The sequence below is a fragment of the Mobula birostris genome, unplaced genomic scaffold, assembly GCF_030028105.1.
Source record: "Mobula birostris isolate sMobBir1 unplaced genomic scaffold, sMobBir1.hap1 scaffold_319, whole genome shotgun sequence".
NCBI classification, from domain to species: domain Eukaryota; kingdom Metazoa; phylum Chordata; class Chondrichthyes; order Myliobatiformes; family Myliobatidae; genus Mobula; species Mobula birostris.
Window position 1 is genome coordinate 355,337 of NW_027276252.1, and position 24,101 is coordinate 379,437.

The window sequence follows — 24,101 nt, forward strand, 5'->3', positions numbered from 1 at the left end:
AAGGCAAATGCAATCTTAGCTTTCATTTCAAGCGGTCTAGAATACAAGAGCAGGGATGTGATGCTGAGGGCTTATAAGGCACTGGTGAGGCCTCATCTTGAGTATTGTGAACAGTTTTGGGCTCCTCATCTTAGGAAAGATGTGCTGGCATTGGAGAGGGTCCAGAGGAGGTCCACAAGGATGATTCTGGGAATGAAAGGGTAATCATACAAGGAATGTTTGATGACTCTGGGTCTGCACTCACTGGAATTTAGAAGGATGAGGGGGATCTCATTGAAACCTTTCAAATGTTGAAAGGGCTAGACAGAGTAGATGTGGAAAGGATGTTTCCCATGGTGGGAGAGTCTAGGACAAGAGAGTACAGCCTCAGGATAGAGGGGCATCAATTCAAAACAGAGATACGGAGAAATCTCAGTAGCCAGAGGATGGTAAATTTGTGGAATTTGTTGTTCCACAGCTGTGGAGGCCAGGTCATTGGATGTATTTAAGGCAGAGATTGATAGGTTCTTGATTGAAAATGCATCAAAGGTTATGGGGAGAAGGCTGGGAAATGGGGTTGAGGAGGGAAAAAAAAAGAATCAGCCATGATTGAATGGCAGAGCAGGCTCAACGGGCCAAATGGCCTAATTTCTGCTCCTATGTCTTATGGTAACACCAACACACACTCAAGTCCTTACTGTATATACCATATCCCTCACTCTAAAACAGACACACCTCCCCTCCCCACCCCAACACAGACACACACCCCCATCCGTCATCGTACCCCACACCCCTCACTGTCCATCTCTCCTTCTCACTCACTGGTGTACTTTGCAGCCAAGGTGAAGATGGCTCCTTCCTCTGCTGGCCTGCGATGATAGACCATCTCACCACCCAGCACCAGGTTATGGGTGATGCTCTGTAGGAAGTGTGCAACCAGGATGACTGGGTGATGAGAAGACAAAGAGTAAGGTAACCACTGGTGTCCTGACTGTTCTCCCTTCCCTCACCAATCACCTCTCCCATTCTCAGTAACATAACGGGGTCCCCAACAACAGATGCTGGGTGCCCTGTCCCAGGAGCTCTGTGCTGTGAGGGTGGTGGTGAGGGAGATCCACGCTGTGGGAGGGGCGGTGAAAGTTGGACACTGTGAAAGGGGCAGTGAGGGGGAATAAAGGGGGCCTTTTCTGGTTGGCTGCCAGTGAATAGTGGTGTTCCTTAGGGGTCATTATTGGGACCACTACTTTTCACATTGTTTGCCAATGATTTGGATAATGGGATTGATGGCTTTGTGGTAAAGTTTGTGGATGACACGAAGATAGGTGGAGGGATAGGTAGTGTTGATGAAGCAATATGTTTGCAGCAGGACTTAGACAAATTGGAAGAATGGGCAAAAAGTGCAGATGGAGTACAATGTAGGGAAATGTATGATAATGTATTTTGGTGAAAGGAACAATAGTGCGGACTATTATTTAAATGGGGAGAATGTTCAAACATCAGAGGGGCAGAGGGATTTAGGAATCCATGTGCAAGACTCCCAGAAGGTTAATTTACAGGTCGAGTCTGTGGTAAAGAAGGCAAATGCAATATTGGCATTTATTTCAAGGGGAATAGAATATAAAAGCAAGGAGATAATGCTGAGTCTTTATAAGACATTGTCAGGCCGCACTTGGAGTACTGACAACAGTTTTGGACCCTGTATCTCAGAAAGGATATACTGTCATTGGACAAAGTCCAGACAGGTTCATGAGGATGATTCCAGGAATGAAGGGGTTAACATTTGAGGAGCGCTTGGCAGCTTTGGACCTATACTCACTGGAATTTAGAAGAATGTATGGGGATCTCATTGAAGCCTACCAAATTTTGAAAGTACTAAATAGGGTGGATGTTGAGAGGGTGTTTCCTATGGTGGGGGTATCCTGAACTAGGAGGCACAGCCTCAAAATTGAGGGATAACCTTTTAGAATGGAGGTGAACAGGAATTTTTTTTTTGCTAGAGAATGGTGAATCTGTGGAATGCTCTGCCACAGACTGCAGTGGAGGCAAAGTCCACGGGTATATTTAAAGCAGAAGTTGATAGTTTACCGATCAGTCAGAAGATCAAAAGATATGGAGGGAAGGCAGGAGTATGGGGTTGAGTGGGATCCAGAATCAGCCATGATGGAATAGCAGAGCAGACTCAATGGGCAGAATGGCTTAATTATGCTCCTATGTCTTATGGTCTTATGCAGCACCACACTTTGGAAGGTGCATCAAGGGAGGGGCAATGAGGGAACTCCACTCTGTGGGGGGGGTGCGTTGTGTTGAGGCAGTGAGGGATGGTGGTGAGTAAGCTCTCCATTGTGATGGGTCAGTGAGGGAGCTTGTACTGCAGTGGACCTGTGAGCTCCCCAGTTGAACGTGAGTTATCTATGTGGTGTGTAGGACCCCCTGTGCTGAGCAGCTTCTGCCCAGCACTGCTGGTACCATTTCCCCATCTCCAAATTGCTGGAGAAGCAGTCAGCACCCACTCACCAGATTCACTGATGATATCAGGGTTGCCGAGGGTGATGGTGGCAGTGAAGGAGTCGCCCCGATACTCTGTGTCAAACTGCCACGTCTGGAAGCGCTCCTGCTGGGTCTGGTTTTGGGAAGAAAGTTCATCACTGGATGCTGTCCCATCCTTCCTTCTCCCTCCCTCCAACATATTAGTGCACATACATCCTTCAGCTCACCTGTCCATACTAGCCCTCCACTCCCTCCACTTTCCTCATGTAAGAGTCTCCAGGTAGCCCTCCCTTCACTTCATCCCCCACACTATTTCTCTCCAGCCCTGCCTGATGCACACAGGGTGCTGCCTTCAGCCCCTCCCTGTGCGGGATCCTACACCATTCTCAGGGAGGGGTTTATCCCCCAAATCCCCACAGGGACCCTCTCATCCTGCTGCTCTCCTCCACCAGCAGAAACCTCCCCACTGCACCCAGACTATTCCACCCCTCCCTTCATTGTTTCATGATAGACCAGCCCCCTCTAAATATCTGCCTCCCTCCGGTGTTCCAGGGTACAAAGCCAGAACTACACCCAGACATTGTCTGTACATTATGGTCTCACCAGGGTGGGACCTGGTTCAGTGTAACTCCCACCAGTTCAACCCTGTCCTTCTGCAAGTGAGCCTAGTCTGGACTTACCTTTTCTACAGCCCCACTAACCTACGGAGTGACCTCCAGCAATGGTCGTGTTCGTAGATCATGGAGTTCACCTTCCCAACCAATGAGAGACCTGTTCCCAAAGGCAGCTCCTCCTAATTCTATGTCCAACTTCACTGGGATGTCAGGCACCCAGGTGTACTGGTCACTTGTGGGTCAGCATCACACTAAGCTTTCAGAAAGCGCTGTGCCTGGTTCTGGATCCTGCTAATTCCTTCTCTTCGATACGCTCCTCTTGATTCCCACATCCTACTCATGATGTAGATGGTGAATAGCCGTGGAGTAAATGGGTCATTCAGCACAGAAAGGCCCTTCAGCCCCATTATTCCATGTTAACCATGAGGCTCAGCTAAACTTGATCCATTGCATGCTTTTGGCCCATATCCCTAACATGCATAGCCAGATGTGTCTTTTAAATGTTAATATACTTGTTGTTGCAAATGTAGTTATTGATGTCAACCACTTTCCCAAGCGGCTGTTTCCACATACTGACCATCCTTTGCCACCAATCCCTTTTAAATCTCTGCCCTCTCACCTTAAACCTGTGCCCTCCAGTTCGATTCCCCAACTCTGGAAAAAAGAACGTGCCTATTTACCCTATCTATGCCTCTTTTGATTTTATATAGCTCCAGAAGATCACCCCTCAGTCTCCTGCACTCCTGTGAATAAAGCCCCAACATGCTAAACCTCTCCATACCTCAGTCCCTCGAGATCCAGCAATATCCTCATAAATCTTTTCTGAGCACTTTTCAGTTTATTGGCACCATTCCTACAGTAAGGCGACCAAAACTGACCACAATATTCCAAATTCCTCATCACCAACATGTGGGGAGTCAAAGATTAGGAGCGTTAGGCTGGGCACCACTGAGGGAATGACTGCCTTCAAGCTCCTTCTCCCTCTGTTAACACGACTGAGGGTATTGCCCCTGCGAGCTCAGCCCCAGCCATTTCCTGCTCAGTAACACACCTGGAAGGCAGCCTTGGCTCGGATCCGACTAGCCAACAAGGCGACACACTGAGCGTTCAAACTGCCTGTGCTGTCCACTTCTCCCAGGGCCTGTGGGAAGCTCTACAGTGGGGAACGAAGCAACAGGAAAAGTCAAGGTCAAAATGCTACCCTTCAAAATGTTCCCAGTCCCCACAGACCCCACTAATTCCTTTTCACTCCCAATACCCAAAGTCCTAATGGACTTGACCCCTTCCCATTCACTCCTACCAGCTGCACTCAATGGACTCCACGCCTTCTCATTCACTCCCACCATTTGCACTACAAACAGAACAAACCCCTTTCCATTCACTCCCACCATCCACACCCCCTTGCAACCCACAACTTCCCATCATCCACACTCCCAATAGATTCCACCCCTTTCCATTCACTCCCACCATCCACACTGTTAATGGGACCTCACCTTTCCCATTCACTCCCACCCAACCCCACCACTTATGATTCACTTCCTCCATCCAAATTGAATGGACCCCATTCAATTCACTCCCACTGTTACACCCCCAAAGTGACCCACTCCTTCCTATACCATTGTCTACATCACTAATAGATGACACTCCTTGCCATTCACTCACAACATCCAGACTCCCAACGGATTCCAACCTTTCCATTCACTCCCACTGCCCACGGGACCCCAACCCTTCCCATTCACTCTACCATCCACACTCCCAATGGGACTGCAACCTTCCCCATTCACTCACTGTCCACACTCCCAAAAGGACCTGCATCCTTCCCATTCACTCCCACCGTCCACACTCCCAAAGGGACCCCAACCTTTCCCATTCAATCCCACTCTCTACATTCCCAATGGGATCCCAACCCTTCCCTTTTGCTCCCACCGCCTACACTTGCAACGGACTCCACCTTTCTCATTCACTCCCACTGCACTTTAAGCAGGCCGCATCCCTTCCCACTCACTCCAACCGTGTGCACAACCTTTCCAATGTGACCCACTCACTCTCACTGTCTGCACTACCAACAAAATCTACCTCTTTCCATTCATTCACACCGTTTGCCCTCTGAACAGACCTCACTTCTTCACACACGCTCCATCTACCCACTGACGACTCACTCTCACTATCTGCTCTTTCAACAGAAACCATCCCTTTCCATTCACTCCCACCATCCACACTCCCTTGCAACTCACCTCTTCTCATTCACTTCCACCACCCACACTCCAAATGGGCCCTACACCTTCTCATTCAGTCCCACCAACAACACACATCAGAGCCCACCCATTCCCACTCACTCCCACCATCTGCACTTAATGGACCCCATCCATTCCCATTTGCTCTCTCCATCTGCACTCCCAATGGGAGCCACCCCACCCTATTTACTCCCACAGTCAAATCCTCAATAATTCCCAACCCTTCCAATTCACTTCCATCATCCAGACTCCCCACAGACCCCTCTTCCTATTCATTCCTATCTTCTGCACTCAACTGACCCCATTCCTTCACATTCACTCCCACTGGACCCCACCTCTTCCTATTCGCTCCCACAGTCCACACTCAACAGACCACACTCCTTCCCATTAATTCCCACCATCCACATTTCCAGTGGAACCCACCCCTTCGCATTCACTTCCACCGTCCACATCACCGATAGATGACTCCTTCCCATTCACTCCCACTGTCTACATACCCAAAGACCCTACTGCTTCCTAATCACCCCCACCATCCACTCTCCCAATTAGACCCCAACACTTTCCATTCACTCCCACCATCCACATTCCCAACAAGACTCCAACCCTTTCCATTTACTAGCATTGTCTACATCCCCAATGGACCCGACTCCTTCCCATTCACTCCCACCAGTGAACACAAGAACTGAAGGGAATGGGGAAAACAGGCAGAGATTACTCTGACCAACCCACACATCACACACACCGCGGGCCCCACACATCTCGGATGGATTGTTACAACCAACTCTTTGCACTGTGGTCACCATCAATGAGAGCTGGGAATAGTTGTAGTACCTGTATATTACTAGAAGCGTAAAGTAGCTGTGGCGTGTTGTGCAGGCTGAGCCCTATACCATCTGGCTTTCCACGGGCGGGCTGACTGAGGTGCAAACAGTGGTGTGGTGTACAGGCTCTCTGCTGTACCGAACTGCTTTCCACAGATGTCACCAGATGTGTGAATAGTGCATAAGCTGTACCACACAGCTCTCTGTGACCACAGAGCTAAAGAACATGGGCACCTGCTGCAGGACACTGCTGAGAAGGCTCCTTCACCCTCTCACCCGTGGGTACGCCATCCTAGTGCCTCCTTGCAGGGACAGCTGCACTACCTACTGCTGTCACTGGGCACTGAGGGGTTGCAGCCCAAGAAATCCCCACAGTACGGTGGATGTGTGATGCAATTCCTGTGCTGTTAAGCAGCCTGCTGAGAGATTGGTTTCAAGTGGCATCAAATCAAACGACATCACAAACACCCATATGTCTTGTAAGTAAAATAATCAGTGACTAAAAATGGAAGATTGAAGGACAGGTGAGTGGTTAGGCTCCCATTGGGAATGAGGGGATTCCTCGAAACTTGGGATCCCAAGGGGCCTCAACTGGGGAGAGGTCCGAGCATAGGTGAGGGAGGTTAGGGAGATTAGGAGAATGTGTGAGAGAGAGATTATGAGAGAGAGAGAGAGAGAAAACGAGACAGTAAGCATGACAAAGAGAGGGAGAAAGGGATAACAAGAGGAAGAACAAAGAGTGAGTAGAGATGGAATAAGGCAGGGAAAAGAAGAGAGGGAAAAATGAGTGTTTCAAAGAAATGGTGTGAGAGGGAGCAGAGTAAGAGTGGGAAAAACTAAGAGGGAGAAAGTGAGAAAAAGTGAGAGGGAGATAGTATAGGCAGTCAGAATCTTTTTCTCCAGGATAGAAATATTCAATGCTAGAGGGCATAACTTCAGGGTAAGAGGGAGATAGTTTGGGAGAGATGTGTGGTGGTTTTTCTACATAGAGCAGAGGTTCCCAACTAGGGATCCATGGACCCTCTCGGTTAATAGTAGCGGCCCATGGCATAAAAAAGGTTGAGAACCCCTGACATAGAGTCAAGGGGATGCTAGGAGTGTGTCGCCAGGTGTGGAGGTAGAAGCAGATACAGTAGAGGCCCTAAAGAAGTTTGTAGGCAGAGATTGAATATGGAGGGATATGGATCACCTAGAGGCAGATGGAGTTAATTTAATACAGCATTATTGGAGCAACTTATTTAGCCAGAGGGTGGTGAATCTGTGGAATTTTGCCACAGGTGGCTATGGAGGCCATGTCATTGGACGGAGCTTGATAGGATCTTCAGGGTGAGAAATGTTTTGGGGAGGAGAATAGCGTTCAGAGGGAAATGGATCAACCATGATGAAATAGCAGTGCAGATTTGATGAGCAGAATGGCCTAATTCTGCTCTTATGTTTTATAGTCTTAAATGACATAAGCAGGGAGATGGTTCACTCTGTGATCCATGGTGCTGACCAGTGCAATGAGAGAATGAGCTGGAAGGCGCATACACACATTCACATGCCACAGACAGTACCCACCTCATCAGAGTCTGCCTGTTGATCTCCTGAGTACATTGCCTTGAAATGGTAATGGGGTGACATTGAGCTCAGGTGGATTGTATGTGCAGCCTGTGGAAAGGGAGATCGAGAGTGAGCAGTGCAAAATAGGCAAGTGTTACTAGATCGAACATCCCCCGGGAGTATGAGATGGGACAGTGTAGAGGAAGCTTCACTCTGTGTCTGGCCCCTGCCCTGGGAGTGTGTGATGGGACAGTGTAGAGGGAGTTTCACTCCGTGTCTGACCCGTATACTGGGAGTGTGTGATGGGACAGTGTAGAGGGAGTTTCACTCTGTGTCTGTGTCTGTGTCTGGGCTGGGGTTAGAGTTTGAGTGGATTTTTCATTATACTGACCTGAAAGTGGTTGCTGAGATGTTTGTTGATGATGAGTTTCACACCTTCGAGTTGCTGAGGGAAAACATCTGCAGAGACAGAAGTTAATTTGAAAACTACTCATCCTAAGTCACATCCCCTCTCCCATCAACAGGGTGACCACCTCCAGTCCTTTGCCACTAGGACTGTCCCTCCCACTGGTATGGGTAACTAACTGTCTCCTTGGCACACATCTGGGGGATTCTGACACTGAGACAAGTGATCAAGTACAGCAGGAAATGGTTTTGTATAGTAGGATTGAGGAAAAGGCAATTTATAAGAACAAGAAGACAGCTTAGGAAAGGCAAGTCCACTTGGAGGACAAATGAGAGAATTTCTACCTGAAGCCATGGGAAGTGGGTGAGAGACTAAACAAGCACATTATAACAGCATTAAGAAAGCAGAGGGATACAAGTGATGGTGAGAGCATGTTTTTATTAGGAAGCAGGAGGTGTTGGGTATCGAAGAACATTAAGTCTCCTGGGCCTGACAGGATCTATTCCCTGGATTCTGCAGGATGCAATGGAGGAGACTGCGGTACTTTGGCAGAGATTTGGTGGATATGGTGGCAACCTTCGTTGTAATGAGTGTAGTTCTGATCACGCTACAGGAAGGATGTGGAAGCATTTAATCAAGCACCAGCAGAAGTTCACCAAGATGTTGCCTGGATTAGATACTATGAGTAGTAAATAGAATTGTGAGAGGCACAGATAGTGTAGATAGTTGGAGTCCAGGGTGGAAATGCTAAATGCTAGAAAACACAGATTTAAGGTGAGGCAGGAAAGTTTGAACATTCCAGACCATTCCAGCTGACCAGAAGTGCACAGAGAGCGGTAAGCGTAAAGGAGTTGGATGCTTACTGTTCTGGTTAACAACGGACGGTGCAATCCTGGTCATACTACAATTGAGGAACGTGTTTGTAGACCGGATATTGAACTTTTTACTGTTGGACTTCGGCCACATTCTACCGAGATACAACACTGGGCGGCACGGGAGGTCGTTCCTGCCTGTGGCCATCGAACCCTGAGCCAATAGACTGGTCCTGGACTTTCTTTCATCTGGCATAGTTTGCATTTTGTTGTTTGATGGTTTGTAGTTTTTGTATTGCTATATTTATGCTCTATTCTTGGTTGGTGCGGCTGTAACGAAACCCAATTTCCCTTGGGATCAATAAGGTATACAGGTGTCCCCTGCTTTTCGAACGTTCGCTTTACGAAACCTCACTGTTACGAAAGACCTACATTAGTACCCTGTTTTCACTTTCAGAGGTGTTTTCACTGTTACGAAAAAAAATTCAGCGCGCGATAAAAGGTAGAGCACGCCCCGAGCAGCCGCTCTCCCCCGGATTGGGAACTGCTTTGCTCTAACACGTGCCCGTGAGCAGTTGTTTGCAAGATGAGTTCTATGGTATCGGAAAAGCCTGAAAGAGCTCGTAAGGGTGTTACACTTACAGCAAAACTAGACATAATTAAGCGTTTTGATCGTGGTGAACGAAGTAAGGACAACATGAGTTTGGCTTGTGGAAGCTGACGAACATGATGTTGAAGAGGTTTTGGCATCCCATCACCAAGAACTGACAGATGAAGAGCTGATGCAATTGGAAGAAAAAAGGATAACAATTGAAACCGAATGAGTAATGATAAAGTACTACTTTATTTTTGAAAGGGTACGTCGGTTTAGGAGATATTTGCAGGATGGTTTGAATCCTTATTAAAGAACTGTGGGGGCCACTGCACCACCCAGCCTGCGACGACTCAGCCTAATACACCATCATCAGCGTGCTCGATGTCTTCCCAATTCCGGTAGTGATACTACACTGTACATACATTATTTCTACTTTATATAGGCTGTGTATTTTTACGTGTTATTTGGTAGATTTGGCAGCTTCATAGTTTAAAGGTTACTGGAGAGCACGTTTATGCCAACAGCGCTTGCATGAGATTTTCACTACGGAGATCCGTGCAGGCAATCGTTGTAGAGAAGTATTTCTACTTTATATAGGCTGTGTATTTATCATATCATTCCTGCTTTTACTATATGTTACTGTTATTTTAGGTTTTGTGTGTTACTTGGCATGATTTGTTAGGTTATTTTTGGGTCTGCAAGCGCTCACAAAATTTTCCCATATAAATAAATGGTAATTGCTTCTTCGCTTTACGACATTTCGGCTTACGAACCGTTTCAAAGGAACGCTCTACCTTCGGATGGCGGGGGAAACCTGTATCTATCTATCTTTACCAGGCAAGATTTTTGTACAAACAGGTAATGAAGGGTGTGTGGAACACAATGCCAAGGAAGGTGACGGAGACAGTTGATTGTGATGTTTAACTAGTAAGACAGGCATATGATCACGCAGGGAGTGGAAGCGTACAAGCAGATGGGACCAGTTAGATTGGCATCGTGGTCAACGCACACACCATGGGTCAGAGGGCCTGTTCCTGCGCTGTACGGTTGAATCTGTCAATCAAATGGTGGCAGATATGATGGGAAAGATATGAAACTTCTTCAAATACATAAAGTGTAAAAGAAGCGGAAGTGGATATCAGACCATCGGAAAATGCTGCTGGATAGGTAGTAATGGGGGAGCAACAAAATGGCAGACAAACTGAACAAGTATTTTGCATTAGTCTTCACTGTGGAAAATACCAGCAGTATGGCTGAAGTTCCAGGTGTCAGGGGGCATGAAGTGTGTGAAGTTACCACGACTAGACAGAAGGTATAGGTGCTAAGGGAGTTAGGTTTTAAGTTAAAGGACAGGATCTCCAGGGTTGTGATCTCAGGATTGCTACCTGTGCCATGTGCTATTGAGGCCAGAAATAGGAAGAGTTCAGACAGTTTAACGGAGGAGTTGGTGTAAAAGGGATGGCATCAGATTTTTGGATCATTCAGCTCTCTTCCAGAGAAGGTGGGACCTGTACAGAACAGACAGCCTGCAACTGAATTGGAGGGGTACTAATAGCTTAGCAGGAAGGTTTGCTCCTGCTGCATGGATGGGGGAGGGCTAAACTGGAGTTGCAGGGGGATGGGAGCCAGAGTGCCAGAACAGAGAGTGGAGTAGTTGTGGAGACAGATGGTGTTAAGACCTCAGACAAAGTCAGGAATCAAAAGGTTGAGCATGGTGGGACCAATGTTCTGAGCTGCGTATCTTTCAATACAAGAAGCATTGTAGGAAAGGCAGATGAGCTCAGCACATGGATTTACACATGGAATTATGATACTGTAGCCATTAGTGTGACTTGATTGCAAGAGGGGTAGGAATAGCTGTTCAATATTCCAGGGTTCCATTGTTTTAGATGTGACAGAGTTGGAGGGATTAAAGGGAGAAAAGTAGCAATACTAGTCAGGGTAAATATCACAACAGTGCTCAGTCAGGACAGACAGAAGAACTCGTCCAGTCAGGCTTTATGGATGGAAATGAGGAATAAGAAAGGTATGACCACATTAATTGAGTTATATTATAGACAACCCAACAGTCCCCGTGATTTGGAGGAAGTAATTTGTAGACAGATTGCGGACTGTTGCTAAAAACACAAGGTTGCTATAGTAGGTGATTTTAACTTTCCACATATGGACTGGGAATCCATACTGTAAAGTAGTGGTCACCAACCTTTTTTAGCCCAAGATCCCCTACCTTGACCTTAGTGAAAGGCAAGATCTACCTCCTAAGTCATTTAGAGAAAAAACAGCTCAGGTTGTACTTCCAATTTGAGGCCTTTTATTTGGGCTAATTGTATTTGAATTACACAAAATACTTTTGTCAAACTTTCAAATTAATTCAAATAAGAAAACACTGTAACTAGCATATCAAACAGGCCATAGCTGTCTTTAAGAATATTACAATACTTCATACCCTTAATTCTAAGTTTCATTATTTAATTTTATTTCCACACAAAAAATAAACAAATAGAAATTGATTGTTGCACTCAGTGTGATGACTGGGGCTGCATACTTTCTGCTAGTTCCCTGAAATTTGGCTCATAACTACAGACAGCCAGTCTGTGAGGTATCTGTCAGTAAAACAGCTCCTGTACTTAGATTTAATAATTTTCATCTGTGAAAATGCAATTTCACATAGATAAGTTGACCCGAAGTGGGCACTGACTTTTAGTGCTATAAAACCAACGCGCACATCGCGCATTGCTGGGGCCCCATCAGTGGTAATTGCCACCAGTTTATGAATGGGGATGTCATTTTCACGGACATATTTTTTAAACTCATTGCAAGTACCCTCACCTCTCGTTCTCTCCTTTAATTGCAAAAGAGTGAGGAAGTCCTCCTTTGTTGTAAAATCCTAGAAAGCCATTCTGACAAATACAACAAGCTAAGCTGTTTGCATTACATCCAGGGATTCATCGAACTGTAGTGAAAAATATTCACAGAGTGACAAGTCCTCTAACATTTGTCGATCCACGTCCTCTGACAGTGACTCTACCTTCCTTGTCACTGTTGCAGGGCCAAGTGGTATATTATGTATTGCGGTTGTGATGTCGTTTTTTGTTTTTAAAGTAATTAAAAACAGTCTCTGTGGTAATGGCCATTGCTTCCTTGAATAAATCGCCATCTGTAAAAGGCTTCTTGTGTTTTGCCAAAAGGTGACTTACACGAAATGATGCTTCAGTAGCAGCCTTATTTTGAGCAACATGTTTTGTGAAAAACGATTGCTGGGCCTTCAACCCTGATTTCAGCTCCTCAACTTTCATGGCACTAATTGCGCTCTTTGCGGGGTAGGGGTCTTTAAATTTCTGGTGATTGGTGTTGTGGTGCTGCTCCAGATTCCCTCTTTCAGTCAGTGCTTGCGTTTGGTCGCACAACATACATACACACTTGTCTTTCACCAAGGTAAATAGAAACTCCTCTTCCCATTCTGGATGGAATTTGTACGTTTTCGCCTTCTTTCATGGAGCCTCCACCATGCTACAGTATCAAGATATCACGAGCGAGTGCCGTATATTGATGCTTGCGACAGTCTGTACTCTTAGCTAATCTAATTGGTCACTTTGATGCAGCACAAGCTATACTGAAAACGCGGTGCATGGTGGGGGAGCTACACACATGTGCACTGGATAGAAAGAATGGAACTAAAACCCCGCAACCCGGAAACAATCTCTCTTTACAAACAGCTTTCTGTAGCGAAAGTTTTGCAAAATTACCATTATCCTAATTAGTATTACTTATTTTTACAATGCTCACATTACAACAGTATTCGTGTATTTATTTTTGATTTTTTCAGGATCTACTGGGAATGTCTCAAAGATCGCGATCGACGGGTTGGCGACCACTACTGTAAAGGAATAGATGGGATAGAGTCTCTCAAATATGTTCAGGAAAGTTTCCTTAATCAGTATATAAAAAGGCCCAAGGAAAGAGTGCATGATACTTGAACTACTATTAGGAAGTGAGACAGGGAGGGGACAAAAAAAATGTTTTGGGGAATATTCTGCACTTAGTGATCATTATTCCATCAGTTTCGAAGTAAATATGGAAAAGGGTAAGTTTGGTCTGCAAGTTTAGATTTCAAACTGGAGAAAAGCCAATTTTGATTTTATCAGAAAGGATCTGGCAAGTGTGGATTGTGACAGGTTGCTTTCTGGCAAAGGTACACTTGGTAAGTGGTAGGCTTTCAAAAAATGAAATCTTGAGGGTACAGAACTTTTATGTGCCTGTCAGAATAAAAGGCAAAAATAACGGGTTTAGGGAACCTTGGATTTCACGAAAATTTGAGGACTCGGTTAAAAAAGGTGTGTAGCGTATACAGGCAAGTAGGAACAAATGGGGTACTCATGGAGTAAAGGAAATGCAAGAGAACACTTAAGAAAATAGTCATGAGGGCTAAAAGAAGGCAAGAGGTTGCCCTAGCAGATAAGCTGAAGGAGAAAACTCAAGGGATTTAAATGATTGAGAAGGATAAAACTGGTCCTCTGAAAGATCAGAATGGTAATCTATGCGTGGTGCCAGAAAAGATGGGGGAGATTTTAAATGAATTTTTTGCATCTGTATTTACTCAGATGGACACAGAGTCTATGCCAGCAGGCAAAATGGCATCAACTTTATGGTCCCTCTACAGACTATAGAGAAGGTGTTTGCTGTCTTCAGACAAATTAGGGTGGACACATCCCCAAAGGCCTAACAAGCTGTTCCCTTGGACCCTGTGTGAGGCAAGTGCAGAAGTTGCAAGGGTCCCAGCAGAGATATTTAAATCCTTCTTGACGACATGTCCGGCACAACTTTGTGGGTCAAAGGACCTGTATTATGCTGTAGGTTTTCTATGTTTCTATGACAGGTGATGTATCAGAGGATAGTTAATGTTTCTCCACTGTTCAAGAAAGGCTCTGAGAATAAACCAGGCAATTATAGGCCAGTGAGCCTGACACCAGTAGTGAGAAAGTTATTGGAAGGTATTCTGTGGGACTAGATATATGGGTACTTGGATATACAGGGAATGATTAGGGATAGTCAACATGGCTTTGTGCATGGTAGGTCGTGTCTAAAAACTCTACAAGATTGTTTCAAGGAAGTTACCAGGAAAGCTGATGAAGGCAAGGCAGTGAATGTTGTCAACATGGACTTCAGCAAGGCATTTGTCAAAGTCTCACATGGGACGTTGGTCAGAAAGGTTCACTCACTTGGCATTCAAGATGAGGTAGTACATTGGATTGGATATTAGCTTTGTGGGAGAAGGCAGAGAGTGGTAGCATTTGGTTGCCTCTCTGCCGGGATGCCTGAAACTAATGGAGTGCCGCAGGGACTGATGCTGGGTCTGTTGTTGTTTGTCATCTATATTAATGATCTGGATGATAATGTGGTTAACTTGATCATCAAATTTGTGGATGACACCAAGATTGGGGCTGTCATGGTCAGCAAGGAAGACTATCAGAGCTTGCAGTGGGATCTGGACCAGCTGAAAATATGAGCTGAAAAATCAGATGGAATTTAATGCAGACATGTGTTAAGTATTGTACTTCAGTAAGACCAACCACAGCAGGTCTTACAGAGTGAACAGCAGGGTACTGAGGAGTGCAGAAGAACAAAGGGATCTAGGAATACAGGTCCATAATACATTGGAAGTGATGGTACGGGTACATGTGGCCGTAAAGAAAGCTTTTGGCAACATTGACCTTCATAAATCAACGTACTGGGTACAGGAGATGGGATGTTATGTTGATGTTGTATTAGACATTAGCAAAGCCTAATTTGGAGTATAGTACGCAGTTTTGGTCATCTAGCTACATGAAAGATGTAAATAAGTTGAACGAGTACACAGAAAATTTACAAGGATATTCCCAGGATTGGATGACCTGAGTTATCAGGAATAATTGAATAGGTTAGGACTATTCCTTGGAATGTAAAAGATTGTGGGGAGATTTGACAGAGATATACAAAATTGAGGGATATAAGCAGGCTTTTCCACTGAGGTTGGGTGGGACTACAACTAGAGGTCATGGATTAAGGGTAAAAGGTTAAGAGTTTAAGGGGAACATGAGGGGAAACTTCTGCACTCAGAGGGTCACGACAGCGTGGACGAGCTCGATTTCAATTTCAATGTTTAAGGTAACTTTGGATAGGTACATGAATAGTAGGACTATCGAGGACTATGGTCCGAGTGCAGGTCGATAGAACTAGGCAATTTAAATGGTACGGCACAGGATAGATGGGCCAGTTTCTGTGCTGTACTTTTCTATGATTCAAAACTCTATTTATTATGGGGAACAAGGAAATGGCAGACAAGTTGAACAGGTACTTTGGATGTGTCTTCACTAGGGAAGACACAAATAATCCCCCCGATGTAATAGTGGCCGGAGGACCTAGGGTAACGAAGGAACTGAAGGAGATTCACATTAGGCAGAAAATGGTGTTGGATAGACTGATGGGATTGAAGGCTGATAAATCCCCAGGGCCTGATGGTCTGTACCCCAGGGTACTTAAGGAGGTGGCTCTAGAAATCGTGGACACATTGGTAATTATTTTCCAATGTTCTATAGATTCAGGATCAGTTCCTGAGGACTGGAGGGTAGCTAACGTTATCCCACTTTTTAAGAAAGGAGGGAGAGAGAAAACAGGGAATTATAGACCAGTTAGCCTGACATCAGTGGTGGGGAAGATGCTGGAGTCAATTATAAAGGATGAAATAGCGACACATTTGGATAGCAGTAGCAGGATCGGTCCGAGTCAGCATGGATTTACGAAGGGGAAATCGTGCTTGACTATCTTCTGGAATATTTTGAGGATGTAACTATGAAAATGAACAAGGGAGAGCCAGTGGATGTAGTGTACCTGGACTTTCAGAAAGCCTTTCATAAGGTCCCACATAGGAGGTTAATGGGCAAAATTAGAGCAGATGGTATTGGGGGTAGGGTACTGACATGGATAGAATATTGGTTGGCAGACAGGAAACAAAGAGTAATGATTAACAGGTCCCTTTCAGAATGGCAGGCGGTGACTAGTGGGGTGCCGCAAGGCTCGGTGCTGGGGCCACAGCTATTTACAATATACATTAATGATTTAGATGAAGGGATTAAAAGTAACATTAGCAAATTTGCAGATGACACAAAGCTGGGTGGCAGTGTGAAATGTGTGGAGGATGTTGAGATAATGCAGGGTGGCTTGGACAGGTTGGGTGAGTGGGCAGATGCAGTTTAATGTGGATAAATGTGAGGTTATCCACTTTGGTAGCAAGAACAGGAAGGCAGATTACTATTTGAACGGTGTCAAGTTAGTAAAAGGGGAAGTACAACGAGATCTAGGTGTCCTTGTTCATCAGTCACTGAAAGTAAGCATGCAGGTACAGCAGGCAGTGAAGAAAGCTAATGGCATGTTGGCCTTCATAACAAGGGAAGTTGAGTATAGGAGCAAAGAGGTCCTTCTGCAGTTGTACAGGACCCTGGTGAGACCACATCTGGAGTATTGTGTCCAGCTTTGGTCTCCAAATTTGAGGAAGGACATTCTTGCTATTGAGGAAGTGCAGCGGAGGTTCACGAGGTTAATTCCCGGGATGGCGGGACTGTCATATGTTGAAAGATTGGAGTGACTGGGCTTGTATACATTGTAATTTAGAAGGATGAGAGGGGATCTGATTGAAACATATAAGATTATTAAAGGATTGGACACGTTAGAGGCAGAAAACATGTTCCCGATGTTGGGGGAGTCCAGAACCAGAGGCCACAATTTGAGAATAAGGGGTAGGCCATTTAGAATGGAGTTGAGGAAAAACTTTTTCACCCAGAGAGTTGTGGATCTGTGGAATGCTCTGCCTCAGAAGGCAGTGGAGGCCAATTCTCTGGATGCTTTCAAGAAAGAGTTAGATAGAGCTCTTAAAGATAGTGGAGTCAAGGGATATGGAAAGAAAGCAGGAACGGGGTACTGATTGTGGATGATCAGCCATGATCACAGCGAATGGTGGTGCTGGCTCGAAGGGCCAAATGGCCTACTCCTGCATCTATTGTCTAAAACTCGTAAGAGACTACCTCTCATGCATGAAGCGATGACCACTGATCAACCCCTGCCTTTATAAATGTGAGAATATCTTACCTCTTGGAATGCTTTGCATTGACTTACCAACCACGGATGTTAGGCTAAAGGGTCTATAGTTATCAGACAAAGGCACATTTACTATCCTTCAGTCTTCAGCACCTTGTCAGAGAATTACAATGTTGCAAGTATCTCAGCAAGGGCTACTATAAACTTTTCCTATTGTGTTGTTGGATATATGTTGTTCTGACCTGGAGATTTGTCTGCCTTCATATATAATGTATGCAATCTCTTTTACTGTAACACTGACTGCTCCCAAAGCATCTCCATTAACTTTAAACACAAGAGTTTGGAAATCTATTGCAACACTCACAAAATGCTGGAGGAACTCAGCAGGTTGGGCAGCATCTATGGAAATGAATAAACAGTCGATGTTTCAGGCCGAGACCCTTCATGAGGACTGGGAAGGAAGGGGAAGGATGCTAGAATGGAGGACAAATTAGAAGGTGATAGTTGAGGGCAGGAGGGGATGAAGGAAGAAGCTGGGAAGAGATAGGTGGAAAAATTAAAGGGCTGGAAAAGGAGATCTCTGATAGGAGTGAGAGAGGACCATGAGAGAAAGGGAAGGAGGAGGGACAGCTGAGGTGGTGATAGGCAGGTGAGAAGAGGTATAAGGTCAGAGTGGGGAATTGAAGAGGGAAGGAGAAGAAGAAAAAATTACCAGAAGTTGGAGAAATCAATGTTTATGCCACCAGGTTGGAAGCTACCTAGACAGACTATGACATGCTGTTCCTCCAACCTTGCAGCAGAAGAGATCTTAGACCAACTTGTCGGAATGGGAATGGGGATTGGAATAAAAATGGTTGACCATCAGGAAATCCTATTTTTTGCAGATGGAGCAGAGGTGCTTGACAAAGCAGTCCCCCAATCTATATTGGGTCTCACCAATGTAGAGCAGGTGCATCAAGAGCACTGGATAGAGTAGACAGCCTGAAAGATTCATAGGTGAAATGTTGTCCCATCTGCAAGAACTGTTTGGGGCTATGATAGTGGTGAGGGAGGAGGTGAATGGACAGGGTGCAGCACTTCTGCAGCTTGCAGAAATATGTACCAAGAGGGAAATTACACACTATTACACCCTACATTAAAAATGTGCCCCTTCTAACCTTAAAAGCGTGTCTCCTGGTGTTTCACATCTCTCCCCTGACTGTCCATGCTTCATAATTTTAAGAATCTCTAGCAGGCTCCCTTCTGGATCTGACAACCCAAGTTAGTCCAATCTTTCCTTATAGCTAATACCCTATAATCCCGGGAACATACCGGTGAACTTCTGCTGTAGCCTCTCCACATAATGGGGTGACCAGAATAGTAGACAGTACTCTCTCTACACTGACAAATGTATGGCCAGGCAGAGTCAAACATTAGAGACAGTGGATGTCACTTGGATTTTCAGAAGGCATTTTTAACCTCTCCCTCTCCCAGTGTAGAGTGCCTTCCTGCTTCAAAACATTCACCATTGTCCCTGTATCTAAAAAGACCAAGGTAACATGTCTGAACGACTGGTGTCCTGTCGCACTCACCTCAATAATAAGCAGATGCTTTGAGAGGCTGGTTAAGGACTACATCTGCAGCATGCTACCACCCACACTGGACCCCTGCAATTTGCCTACCGACACAACTGATTGACAGATGACACAACAGTCACAGCTCTACACACCATCCTTACACAACTCGAGAAGGATGCTTATGTGAGAATGCTGTTCTTGGACTACAGTTCAACATTCAACACCATAATTCCCTCCAGGCTCAACAAGAAACTCAAAGACCTCAGCCTTCACCCTACCTCGTGCAGCTGGATCCCAGACTTCCTCAGTTCTGCCCCTCTGACCCTCAACACAGGTGCCCCTCCTTTACTCTCTGTATACCCATGACTGTGTCACCACCCACAGCTCCAATCTGCTAATTAAATTTGCTGACGATACTACATTGATGGGCCTAATCTCAAATAATAACAAGGCAGCCTACAAGAAGAAGTAATCACCCTGACACAGTGGTGTCAAGAAAACAACCTCTCCCACAATGTCGCAAAAACAAAGGAGCTGATTGTGGACTACAGGAGGAATGGAGGAACACTCACAACACGCTGGAGGAACTTAGCAGGTCGGGCAGCATCTGTGGAAATGATGAGTCGACGTTTTGGGCCGGAACCCTTTGTCAGGACTGATTTGTCTTGCATGAGGTACTTTGTCAAATGCCTTGCTGAAATCCATTAGTAAGACTCACTGGTCTATAATTTCCCGGGCTATCTCTACTCCCTTTCTTGAATAATGGAACAACATCCGGTAACCCTCCAATCCTCCGGAACCTCTCCTGTCCAAATTGATGATGCAAAGATCATCGCCAGAAGCTCAGCAATCTCCTTCCTCACCTCCTACAATAGCCTGGGGTACATCTCATCCGGTCCTGATGACTTATCCAACTTGATGCTTTCCAAAAGCTCCAGCACATCCTCTTCCTTAATATCTACATGCTTAAGCTTTTCGATCCGCTGCAAGTCATCCCTACAATCACCAAGGTCCTTTTCCATAGTGAATATTGAAGCAAAGTACTCATTAAGTCCCTCTGCTGTCTCCTCCAGTTACATACACATTTTGCCACTGTTACACCTGATTGATCCTATTCTCTCAAGTTTTATCCTCTTGCCCTTCACATACTTGTAGAATGCCTTTGGGTTTTCCTTATCCTGCTCGCCAAGGCCTTCTCATGGCTCCTTCTGGCTCTCCTAAGTTCAACCTTAAACTCTTTCTTGCAAGCCTTATAATTTTCTAGATCTCTATCATTACCTAGCTTTTTGAACCTTTCATAAACTCTCCTTTTCTTCTTGACTAGATTTACACCAGCCTTTGTACACCACAGTTCCTGTTCCTTACCATCCTCTCCGTCTCTTCAGAATGCCACGCAAATATCCCCTGAACAATTTCCACATTGCTTCCATACATTTCCCTAAGAACATCTGTTCCCAATTTATGCTTCCAAGTTCCTGCCTGATAACCTCATATTTCCCCTTACTCCGATAAAACGCTTTCCTGATTTGTCTGTTCCAATCCCTTTCCAATGCAATGGTAAAGGAGATATCATTGTGATCACTATCTCCAAAATGCTCTTCCACTGAAAGATCTGATATCTGACCAGGTTCATTTCCCAATACCAGATCAAGTATAGCCTCTTCTCTTGTAGGCTTATCTACCTATTGTGTCAAGAAACGTTCCTGAACTTTGTTCATGATAATTCTTGCATTAAAATAGACAGATCTCAAACCATCAGTCTGAGCGCGTCCCTTCTCTATTACCTGCTTATCTTCCCTCTCGCAATGTCTACAAGCTTTCTCTATTTGTGAGCAAACCACCTCTTCCTCTGTCTCTTCAGTTCGGTTCCCACCCCCCCAGCAATTCTAGTTTAAACTCTCCCCAGTAGCCTTAGCAAACCTCCCCGCCAGGATATTGGTCCCACTGGGTTTCAAGTACACCCCGTCCTTTTTGTACAGGTCACTCCTGCCTCAAAAGAGGTCCCAATGATCCAGAAATCTGAAATCCTGCCCCCTGCTCCAATCCTTCAGCCACGCATTTATCCTCCACCTCACTCTATTCCTATACTCACTGTCACGTGGCACAGGCAGTAATTCCGAGATCACTACCTTTGTAGTCCTGCTTCTCAACTTCCTTCCTAACTCCCTGCAGTTTGCTTTCAGGACATCCTTCCTTTTCCTGCCTATGTCGTTGATACCAATATGTACCACGACCTCTAGCTGTTCTCCTTCCCACTTCAGGATATTGTGGACGCCATCAGAAACATACTGGACATTGGCACTTGGGAGGCAAATTACCACCTGTGTTTCTTTCCTGCGTCCACAGAATCACCTGTCTGACCCCCTAACTATAGAGTCCCCTATCACTGCTGCCATCCTCTTCCCTTCCCTACCCTTCTGAGCCACAGGGCCAGACTCTGTGCCAGAGGCGGAGCCACTGTTCCTTCCCCCAGGTAGGCCATTCCCCCCCCCCAACAGTACTCAAGCAGGAGTACTTAATGTCAAAGGGTACAGCCACAAGGGTGCTCTCTAGCCTCTGACCCCTGTCCTTCCCTCTCCTGACTGTTACCCACTTATCTGTCTCCCAAGGCCCCAGTGTGACTACCTGCCTCTAGCTCCTCTCTATCACCTCCTCACTTTCCCTGACCTGATGAAGGTCATCGAGCTGCATCTGCAGTTCCCTAACACGATCCCTAAGGAGCTGCAGCTCGACGCACCTGATGCAGAGGTGGCCATCCAGGAAAGCCTGGAGTCTCCCGGACTTCCCACATCTGACACCAAGCACAGAACACCGGCCTCACACACAATCTGCCTGTCTGTATTCTACACAGGAAACCTACCTCACCTCAACCCGTTATCGCCAAAGCCCCGTTGAGCCAAAGCCTTCCTACTCTGTCTCCTGCTTTATAAGGTGTCTCCTTTTAAACTCTTGGGTATGTAATCAGGAATAACCTGGAGATGAGTGGAGCTGAAATGAAAACCCTGAACAGTTACAGAACAGCACTGACTGCACTTAAAAGTGCTTTAATGGATGGCATATTTCCCTTAAGCAAGAGAAGTATGGGGACCAGATTTCTCACAAGAAATGGTCTGGTGCAGTGGCAAAGAGCATTAATCAGTTAATGTTACTGCAACTGGAAGGGCAAGGGCTGCTATCTGGGGAGTAATAAAGGTACATGTATGGAACTGACAAATCTCATTCCTTCCCATCCGCTGAATTGGGTATATAGCTGGCAGGCATGTCTCCCGAGTATGAGGGGGAGTGGAAAGAGCCATGGCCCTGGAAGGGCTGCTATTACTGTGCCCACGGAGTCCTGAAAATGCAACTCTTTGTGTCACTACTTCACCATCGTCTGATTTTACAGCACCGGAGGTCCATAACAGGGAGGCGAGAGATTCTTGATAAATGCCTTTCTGGGTTATGGGACTGCTAGACTGTTCTGGGAACAGATTAATATGGCATTGGCTTTGGAGAAAATAGCGAATGAGACAGCCTATGCCCTTGAACAAATCTAATAAGTATTAACCAAGTCGTTGGCAGAACTGATGGCTACCTCCATCAAATCTCCTCTCAATCTGAGACCACTGACCATAAGACATAGGAGCAGAATTGAGACATTTGGCTAATTGAGTCTGCTTCGCCATTCAATCATGGCTGATCCTTATTTCCTCTCAATCCCACTCCCCGGCCTTCTCCCTGTAACCTTTGATGCCACAGCCAATCAAGAACCTATGAATCTCTGCCTTAAATATACCCAACGACCTGGCCTCCCCAGCTGCAACAAGTTCATAAATTCACCACCCTCTGGCTGATGAAATTTCTCCATATCTCTGTTTTAAACGGACACCCCTCAATCCTGAGGCTGTGCCCTCTTGTCCTAGACTTCCCTACACCATGGGAAACATTCTTTCCACCCCTTTTCCATCTAGCTGTCTAGGCCTTTCAACATTCGAAAGGTTCCAATGAGATCTCCCCTCATCCTTCTAGATTTCAGCAAGTACAGGCCTACAGCCATCAAACGTTCCTCATATAATAACCTTTTCATTCCGGGATCATCTTTGTGAACCTCCTCTGAACCCTCTCCAATGCCCGCACATCTTTTAGATGAGGAGCCCAGAACTGTTCACAATAAAGTGCCTTATGAAGCCCCAGTATCACATCCCTGCTCTTGCACTCTAGACCTCCTGAAGTGAACCAATCACAAACAAGAGAAAATCTGCAGAAGCTGGAAATCCAAGCAATACCAGGCAGCATCTATGGAAAAGAGTGTTGTTGGTGTTTCGGACCGAAACCCTTCGGCAGGATTGGACAAAAAAAGCTGAAGAGTAGATTAAAAAGGTGGGGGGAGGGAGAGATAAACATAAGGTGATAGGTGAAACCTGAAGGGGGAGGGATGAAGTGCTTAGACGTTGATAGGTGAAAGAGACGGAAGGCTGTGGAAGAAAGAAAAGGGGGAGGAGCACCATTCAAGAAGAGCCATGTCTGCTCTTACCCCATCCTCCTGCCACCCTACCAGAGATAGGATACCTCTTGTCCTCACCCCACCAGTCTCTGCGTCCAGCACATAATTCTCCAAATTATCCGCCAGCTCCAACGGTATCCCAGCATCAAGCACATCTCTCCACCCCCCCAACTACTTTCTGCTTTCCGCAGGGATGACTCCCTATGAGAACTCCCTTGTCCATTCGTCTCTCCCCACTGTTCCCCCTCCTGGCACTTATCCTTGCAAATGGAACAAGCGTTGCACCTGCCCCTACACCTCCTCCCTCAGTACCATTCAGGACCCTAAATAGTCCTTCCAGGTGAGGTGACACTTCACCTGTGAGTCTGTTGGGGTCATATACTGTGTCTGGTCCTCTTGGTGTGGCGTCCTGTATATCGGTGAGACCCAATGTAGACTGGGAGACCGTTTCACTGAGTACCTATGCTCCATTCGCTAAAACAAGCAGGATCTCCCAGTGGTC

The 24,101-nt window shown here is 45.8% G+C and overlaps 1 protein-coding gene across 6 annotated transcripts in view; it reads right to left on the reverse strand.

Moving 5' to 3' along the window:
- LOC140192951 (mitochondrial import receptor subunit TOM40B-like) overlaps window positions 1-24,101 on the reverse strand; it is a 162,344-nt gene that overhangs the window by 132,643 nt on the left and 5,600 nt on the right. For 5 of the 6 annotated variants that reach the window (XM_072250429.1, XM_072250428.1, XM_072250425.1 and 2 more), the window contains exons 2-6: window positions 8,069-8,136; window positions 7,696-7,785; window positions 4,132-4,233; window positions 2,494-2,599; window positions 802-924 (exon numbers count right to left, since the gene is read on the reverse strand). In XM_072250429.1, coding sequence (XP_072106530.1) covers window positions 802-924; window positions 2,494-2,599; window positions 4,132-4,233; window positions 7,696-7,785; window positions 8,069-8,136 — 489 coding nt within the window. The remainder of the gene's footprint in view (window positions 1-801; window positions 925-2,493; window positions 2,600-4,131; window positions 4,234-7,695; window positions 7,786-8,068; window positions 8,137-24,101) is intronic. The other variant, XM_072250426.1, reaches the window with a different exon arrangement.